The sequence below is a fragment of the Alligator sinensis genome, unplaced genomic scaffold, assembly GCF_000455745.1.
Source record: "Alligator sinensis unplaced genomic scaffold, ASM45574v1 scaffold406_1, whole genome shotgun sequence".
In the NCBI taxonomy this organism is placed as follows: domain Eukaryota; kingdom Metazoa; phylum Chordata; order Crocodylia; family Alligatoridae; genus Alligator; species Alligator sinensis.
Genome location: NW_005842181.1, coordinates 1,911,808 through 1,919,721, shown reverse-complemented (window position 1 = coordinate 1,919,721; position 7,914 = coordinate 1,911,808). Strand labels below are relative to the sequence as shown.

The following is a 7,914-nucleotide window of genomic DNA, read 5'->3' as shown; positions in this document are numbered from 1 at the left end:
CTTCCCTCATGGCGCAGCAGCAGGCGGGGCACTCAGGGCACAGCTCTGGCCAGCGCTGCACATCCACTCGCTGGGCACGGGAGGGAAGTCCCACACGCTGGAGCTGGCTACCTCCCCTGCCGGGTGTACATGGCAGTGGAGTGAAGTCCCAGATGCCTTTCTGAGGGAGGCAGGGAAGGCTCCAGTGCCTGAGGCTTCTCTCCAGTGCTGAGCAGCCCCAGCGGGGAGGGCAGCCAGCTTCAGCACATAGAGCTTCCTTCCCGTGCTGTGCAAGTGCAGAGGCTGCCCATGAGTGGCAGGGAGCGCCAGCAATACAGGCGGCCCAGTGGAAGGTGCACTTCTCCCTGCAATATGCAGTGCTGGCTGGAGCCGCGCCCCACCCAGCAACTGCACCCTAAGCAACCCACCAGCTGCTGCTGCCACTCTCTGCCAGGGCTGCACATCATCAGGAGTGTGTGGGGGGGGTCCCACCCCCCTCCAAACTCACATGCTGCCTACCTCAGCTCTGCGCTGCCACTGCCCCGCTAGGCACAGGCTCTGTGCTGCCACCAGCCCCACCCCTACTGCTTCCCTACCTGCTGCCCAGAGCCATGGGTGGAAGGGCTGGGCAGGGCACAATTTGTTGGTGGACACAATGGGCTGGATGAAAATGCTTGGCAGGCCAGATGTTGCCTCCCCCTACATTATCAGATAGGGTTTTTGACTACAATCATAGGGCATAACCAGATGAGCGCCCATGTGTAGTTTGCAGTCTGCAGCGCCGCAGACTGCATGAACCACACATGCAGGCGTTTGCCACATTGCTGATTTGCAGAGATTCACCAGAGATCCCAATGTCAAAAAAAGCACACCAGGAAAAAGCAGGGCAGTGTATGTGGTGGCAGCATGCACCACCCAAAACCAGAGCCTGGCCAGCCAGAGTCAAGCTCCAGGTGCCGATCAGACTCCACGCACCTAGATTGCTGCTGCTGGAGCCCCAGGAAGCTCCCAGGGCCCTAGGTAAGACTGCTGGGGCCAGCCAAGGTGCTCACCCCAGGCTCCCCTTACCCCATCCAGAGTATTTTTCCCCACACTAACCCCATGTGAGGGGGCATGCGCCGGGACAAAAAGCAGCGGCACAACTATGTGAAACAAACAACTCTGGAAAGTGCTCTTCAACTCTAGTAAGGGTTGCACATGCTTTTCCTGTATCGTGTTAAGGAAGAGGCATTTCCCAGTAAAAATGTCCAGGCCTATTAATTTAAAATGACTTTTTTTTTCTTCTTTTAACACTAAAGGGAAAAATTATTTTGTGTAGTTCCTCTCCTCATTCATGACTAATAGGTAGTACCTTGCACCTTGGGAAACATATGGTCCATGTTTGTTGCTCAGAGATCCAAGACCAGTTCCCACCCTTTGACTCAGTTTCTACCTCCAACAGTAGAAGAGCAGGTGGGTTGGTTTCTCCTACCTGCACTGTTATACCTCTCATGTGTTTTTCATTTTCATGAAGTTGTCCAGAGCTTCTAGCCCTTCCCTCATTTCCTCCCCACCACAAGGTGAGGAATCGGTGATTCTCACCTTCTGGCTTGTCTGGTGAAGGCTCCTTCTCCCCTTCACCAGGGCAGAAGAAAAGCTGTTTGGGCACTTAGCTAAATCCAAGAGGTACTAGAGGTCTCAGAAGGCAGCTACAGGGCATTAATCTATACTCTGGCTAAATAGGGGTGTGGGGTGGCAAATAGTGCCCTGTTGCCTAAAGCTACTGACATTTTCCCTGCCAGAACTTTGGGCTGTGAGTCAGATAAGCATCTAGGGCAGGGGTCAGCAACCCCCGGCACATGTGCCAAGCATGGCACACAAGGCCATTTTGCTTGACATGCCACTGCCAGCCCAAGCTCTATACAGTTGCAGCCAGCCACGGAGCCCAAGCTGCTCCCAGCAGGCAGCTGGGAGGCTGCAAGCCCTGCTACAAGCAGACCAGGCTCTGTGGGCCAGCTGCAGCCGGGAGGCTGCAAACAGCTGCTCCGGGCTTCAGCATGTCAGCACTCTGGCACCTTCCAAGGTAGAAATTTGGGGGGGTTTTGGCACTTCGGCCAGAAAACGTTGCCTACCCCTGATCTAGGGTCTTGACTCCTGCCTGAAGTCATGCCTCCACTGTGGGAGTCCAACAGCATTATGGTTCCCATAGTTAGGGCCTCTCATAATCTGTTCAGCTATAATTCTTGCAAGCTGCAGAGCCACTGGGTCCCAGAAAGGCAAAACTAAGCATCTCCTTCATAGCAATAGTGTGTACTTTTAATAAGAACACAGCATGAAAAAAACTAATAATCAAGGTTTACACCTTTTTCCTTTGCCTTCACATCCTCAGGGAAGTGCGAGACAGAGTTTCATTTCCTTTGTGCTCTGTCGCATTCACCAGTGCTCTCCAATGCTGCAGCACCTTAGGCTTGCAGCAGTGTTTGTTATTGCTGTGAGGTTCTACCTCAGCTTCAGTGTAAGTGGAATTCATCCCCTAGACCTGCATTCTTTAGTAAAAAGTTCAGGTCCTGACATGTGGGACAGGTAAGGTTTCTCTTCAGCTGTCTCCTTCACAAGTCTAGCTCCACACCAAAGCATAAGGAGCACTTTGGGCAGTTTTTGACCAGAACAGAGGCTCAATTTCTTCCACAACTATACCTTCATGAGATTCCAAAGGAATAAGAGTGGCATCCTTGCCCATTTTCAGAATAGCTCCTGTTTTACTAAGTGAAGCTTGGAATAATAGTAGGTGTTTCCTAAATTATTTAAGACTTGTGAAGTAAGTAGGTATCCTTTCACATTAGCAACTCATGGCCATCCTACAATCAACCATTATGTCCAGACTCCTCTCTTTCTTGGATGTCTCTTATGTATGCACCCTCCTTCCTGAAGTCCTTGTTATTGGTCCCAGAGTGCATGACCTTGTACTTCACACTGTTAAACTTCATTTCATTTTCAGTGTGTCATTCCACAAGATTTTCCTAGTCTTCCTGTATAATGATCCAATTCTCTTCTGTATTGGGAATGCCCCCAGGTTAGTCATCCATCAATTTCATGAAGGCATTTCTAGTTCCAGTACCAAGACAACTAATAAAAAAAGTTTAAATAGGTTAGGTCCCAAGCCTAATCCCTGAGGATCACCACTAGTAACTGCTCTCTGATCATAGAATCATCAAATCATAGTCATAGAGAAGTAGGGCTGGAAGGGACCTCCAGAGGCCATCTAATGCAACTCTTTGCCTGAGATGGGATCATCCTATCCAAACTGTCCTGTAACAACCATAATCTAAACTCCACATAAAATTATTATCAAACCTGACACAACATAGACCTAACAGCCTAACCTGCCACAAGTAAAGCAGGGGAACCACAGCAGCTAGTGTCCTGCTTCTATAAAATGTTGATAACTCAGATAACTTATGTTTTAACATAACCCATAGTAGTCTTTTTTTTAATTCCTTATCCACCTCACAATTGCAACATGGATCTTCATCTCCTCCAGTTTGGCAAGTCATGTCCTAGGAGGCACAGTACCAAAAATGTTCCTTAGATTTGGATACATTAAGTATATTGCATTACTCTAATCCAAGAAATCCATTATCTTGCAATAGAAGGCAACAGAATTAGTCTGATGGTATTGTCCCCAGATAAACCCATATTTTGTTTCACCCCATTTTCCATATCCTTCCATACCTCTAAATATACTTTCCTTCAGTATCTGCTCTAACTCGTACCTACTATTGAAGTCAAGCAAACACTTCTGCAAATGCTTGGATCACTTCCCTCCACCTCCATTTTGAAGACAGGCATTACATTTTCTATTTTTCAGCTGTAGGGTACTATCCCTGAGTAGATGTATTCAGTGAAGATCCATGCTAGATTTTCCATTTTATGTGCTGTTCCCGCATTGTTATAGAACAGAAATTACCGAGACTTAGATTTTGTAACAACAAGCAGTCCAAGTTTTGTTTCCATCTCAGAAAAGGTGTATTAGTGTCCTCATTGCCATGTGTCATGCCACCAATAACCTCAGTTATGTCTTCACCTTTATTGAAGACTGAGGCAAAGTATGAATAAAATGAGTGGGTACAAAATTCCTAACTACTTTTAAGATCAGCTTCATCATTTTATGAGATCATTTGATGTGGTTGTTTGTAGTGGTAAAGATGTGGATTCATGAACCCAAAAGGTTCCTTCCAATCTGATGTTCTTTTGATAAAGTGTGCACTGGGCATGTAGGAAACTAATTACTAAGGAAGAGTCTAAGTGCTTCGAAACAGCGAAACAAAACACTGTCCCTTCAAAACAGCTAAATGGAAGTCAAAACAAAAGGGTGCTTTTTCGCACAGCCCTAGGCTAGAGCCCCCAAGGCCCTTCCAGTGCCACCGCCTGCAAAGGCACAGCGCAGCGCTCCTGGCCTGGCCCCAACTGCTCCCCCCCTCCCCGCCAGGTGGGGCACGGCTCTCCTAGCCCAGCTCGGCCCCTCCCCAGATGTGGCACCCCCCGGCCCACCCCGCTCCCTCATGCACAGCATGGCACTCCCAGCCCAACCCCATCCCTGCCCTCTCTCCCTCCAGCCCCATTGGTCATGGGACCCCGCTTCCAGCTCCCAGGGAAGCAAATGTGAAAGCCGCAGTTTTAAACTTGGTGCCAAAAATGGGCACCGAGTTTAAAACTGAGGCTTTCACTTCCATGCTGATGACGATCCTGGGATCCGTCTGTTCATTAATCCACCTATGGGGGAGAGAGGCAGATCAAGGCCCCTGCAGTGAAGGAGGGAGCGGGGCAGGGGCAGGGGTGAGTGGGGCCCCAGCCGGTTTGGGCCGGGGAAAGTTCAGAGCCAGGGTGGCTTGTCCAGGCATGTGAGGGGGCTCCCGCAGCTGCACACACCCCAGCGGAGGCCTGGGGGGGGGCCCATGCCCCCCAGATCTGTGTGTGGGGCAAGGCTGCTGCCGCTGCGCATTTGGCTTTGTGCCCTAAGCCCCACTACAGCCGTACACAACAGCAGCCACCTTGCCCCATGCAAAGATCAGTTGGGCTTAAGGCAAAAGCCCAGGGTGAGACAGCTGCAGCAGGGCCCAAGGCACAAAGCCCAGTGTGCAGTGGCTTTGCCCCATGCACAGATTGGGGAGGCACGTGCCCCCCAGGCCTCTGCCAGAGTACATGCAGCCACGGGAGCCCCACCAGAAACCTGGATGAGCCGCCCAAGCTCGAACCCTCCCCCGGCCTGGCCCAGATGGGGCCCAACTCGCCCAGGGGCAAGGGGTGCTGAGGGAGATCATCCCACTTCCCCCAGCACAGCCGCAGTGGCAGGGGTCACAGCTCAGCTCAGCCACGTGTGTCCCGCTGCTCCCCATGTGCGTCTCGCCGCTCCTGATCAGAGAGCCTCTGACAGTCGATATCAGTCTGGGGGGGCTGGGCCGATATCAGTCTGTGGGGCTCTTAGGCTGAGCCCCCCAGACTGAGATCAACTATCAGAGGCTCCCCGATCAACCAGTCGATCGCATTCGACTGGTTGGTGACCACTGTTCTAATCTCTGATGTCAGTGGAGTTAGTCACACATGTAAAGTTAAACACAGTGACATTTGTAAAGTCGAGATCCCTTGCTCCAAATATTTCAAAGTTTGAAGCTTTAGTTCAAGTTCATCTCTGTATCATCTCCTACCATAACAGAAACCAGATATTCCACCTCTATACCTAAAGAATGTGTGTTTCTGTGGTTGCCGATGCCCTCCACCTTTACCTAAGTAGTTTATTTGGGTAAATACAATTTTTTGCCTAAATTAAAGTGATTGAATTCCTTCCATCTGTGCCTCCTCTCATTTCTCCAGACTTCCAGCAAAGAAGAAATAAAAAGCTAGTCTGCTATTTTTATTTATTTTTTCTTCTAATTCAATTCTAAGTTTTACAGGTGCCAGCTTACTCAGTTCTTGACTAAGCTTTCTGGAGAGGTTGGAATAGAAATAGTGTAAAGACAAGAAGCTTCATGTTTCATTAATAAAACATACAGCTAGCCCAAGACTGTAATTTATTTTCTGTAGTTCATCTTCTTGGTAATATCATAACTAGTTATTGTAACAAGACATTCTGAAATTGCCTTTGAACTATGCAAATGATATTTATGTATAACTGATTTGGTGCTGTTATTTTTGAAAAACAATCTCTCAATATCTAGTTATTTTTCACTTGTTTTTTCATAGCTACTGGAGAAAGGCCTTCCCAGCATGCAACAGTCCCTCTTGCAGATGATCTACAGTCTTCTTAGCTATATGGACTTATCAGCCATTCCTGTTAAACAGTTTAACATGGAGGTTCTAAAGACCATTGAAAAATATGTGCAGGTAAATACTATATCTTCTTAAAATATTAAAGTGTGTATGGAACAATAATTCCTGTGATCTATCAAGCCTCCATGTAGAAACTTAATTCACCAAGGGGCTGAGGGGCAGCATTGCCACATGCAACTTTTAGTCACCCTGACACCTATTGGGATTCACAGCCTCAAGCTTAGGCTCACTATAAAATGCATGGGAAGAGTAAGATACCTAAGAATGGGAGTCACAGAAGACAACACATTTAGGAATCTGCCTAAATTAAGTAGTAAGAAATGCCAGGAGAAGCATGGGGTTTAAACCCCATTTCTCAAAGAGAGCTGAGAAATGTCTAACTAACCCTAGGCTCGAGGAAAAAAACACTTACCTATCTTCAATACAGCCATAAGCCTTCTCTTGGACTTAGCCATCTAAGCCAAGCCAGTCCTTAACTCATAACAAGTTTGTGATGTCATAAGTGCCCTGATTCCTAGCAGCCTGTGAGACCTGGCTTCAAATCACTCCCATCTAATTGGAGTAGAAAGCAGCTCTTCTCCTTCCTCTATCTGGTTACTGGTGTTCTGGTTTGGGTGTTAATCCTTGCTGGTGAGGTTGTTCCATATTGCATAAATGGATATTCACTTAAATATAAATATAATTTAAATATAAATGGATATCAGGTCAAATAAAGGGCCTCTGTAGCTTAGTGGCAAGGGCCCTCTATCAGGATGTGTGTGTCAGGTTGCAGTCTCGGCTCACAATCAAGCAGAGTGGGAATTTGAGCCTGGGTTTCTCATGTCCCAGTTAAGTACTTAAAAAATCAGTAGTAAGGCATAAGCCACTTATACCCACATTTTGTTTGGGGGTAGATGTACTCAGAACACACGTAATGGATTGGGCCCCAGGGTTATGATAGGTGGCAGGGATCCTGGTTTTTAAATCCTGCTGTGACATAGGTATAAGACAGGCCCTGAGCAGCTCCATGCTGTCAAGGCTTTGGCAGTTCTGCATGTACCAGAGATAGAAATTTAGGAATTTGGGGGACATTACTAATGGAAACTTAATCTCTTAAAGAATAAAGATGTTGTATGCATTAGAGGCCTAGCATGCATGCAAGCAAGCTTGCCTACAGCTCCCTAATGCCTGTTCTATGTAGTCTGCCTCCTAAGTCAGAAGTGGTGTGTCCATGTCTGTGTGATGCTATGGGTTGGTTAACTGACATTGTCACTCAACAGTGCTAATAAGACTGCTGAAATGCTGCATGAGTGAAACTATGTTGATGCCAATTTAGGCAACCTAATAGACCAGAACAGCTACCAGGCATGGTCAGCTTACTGTGTAAACATAGCCTTAGGAACCTCTAAGGTTAGGTAGGGGTTTTAAGGTGATTTTGAAATGACTGTATTTACTCAAATGTAAGACAACCCTGAATTTAAGATGGCCCCCCAATAATTAGATTCTATACATGGAAAACATATGAATTTGCTTTAATTTTCCACATAGAGAATCTAATTATTGAAGGGTTGTCTTTAATTCATAACTCCCACCACTGTAGCAGGGCAGGCAAGTGTGGAGAGGTCAAGCAGTTTGCCCACTTTGTGTGCC

General features: G+C 47.5%; 1 protein-coding gene across 7 annotated transcripts in view; it reads left to right on the top strand.

Annotated features, from left to right (window-relative positions):
- Positions 1-7,914, top strand: part of LOC102383623 (protein furry homolog) — a 214,234-nt gene that overhangs the window by 155,003 nt on the left and 51,317 nt on the right. For all 7 annotated transcript variants that reach the window (XR_003094661.1, XR_003094660.1, XM_025207103.1 and 4 more), the window contains exon 44: positions 6,199-6,339. Coding sequence is in view for 5 of the 7 variants with exons in the window: in XM_025207103.1 (XP_025062888.1) it covers positions 6,199-6,339 (141 nt within the window). In the remaining 2 variants the exon portion in view is untranslated. The remainder of the gene's footprint in view (positions 1-6,198; positions 6,340-7,914) is intronic.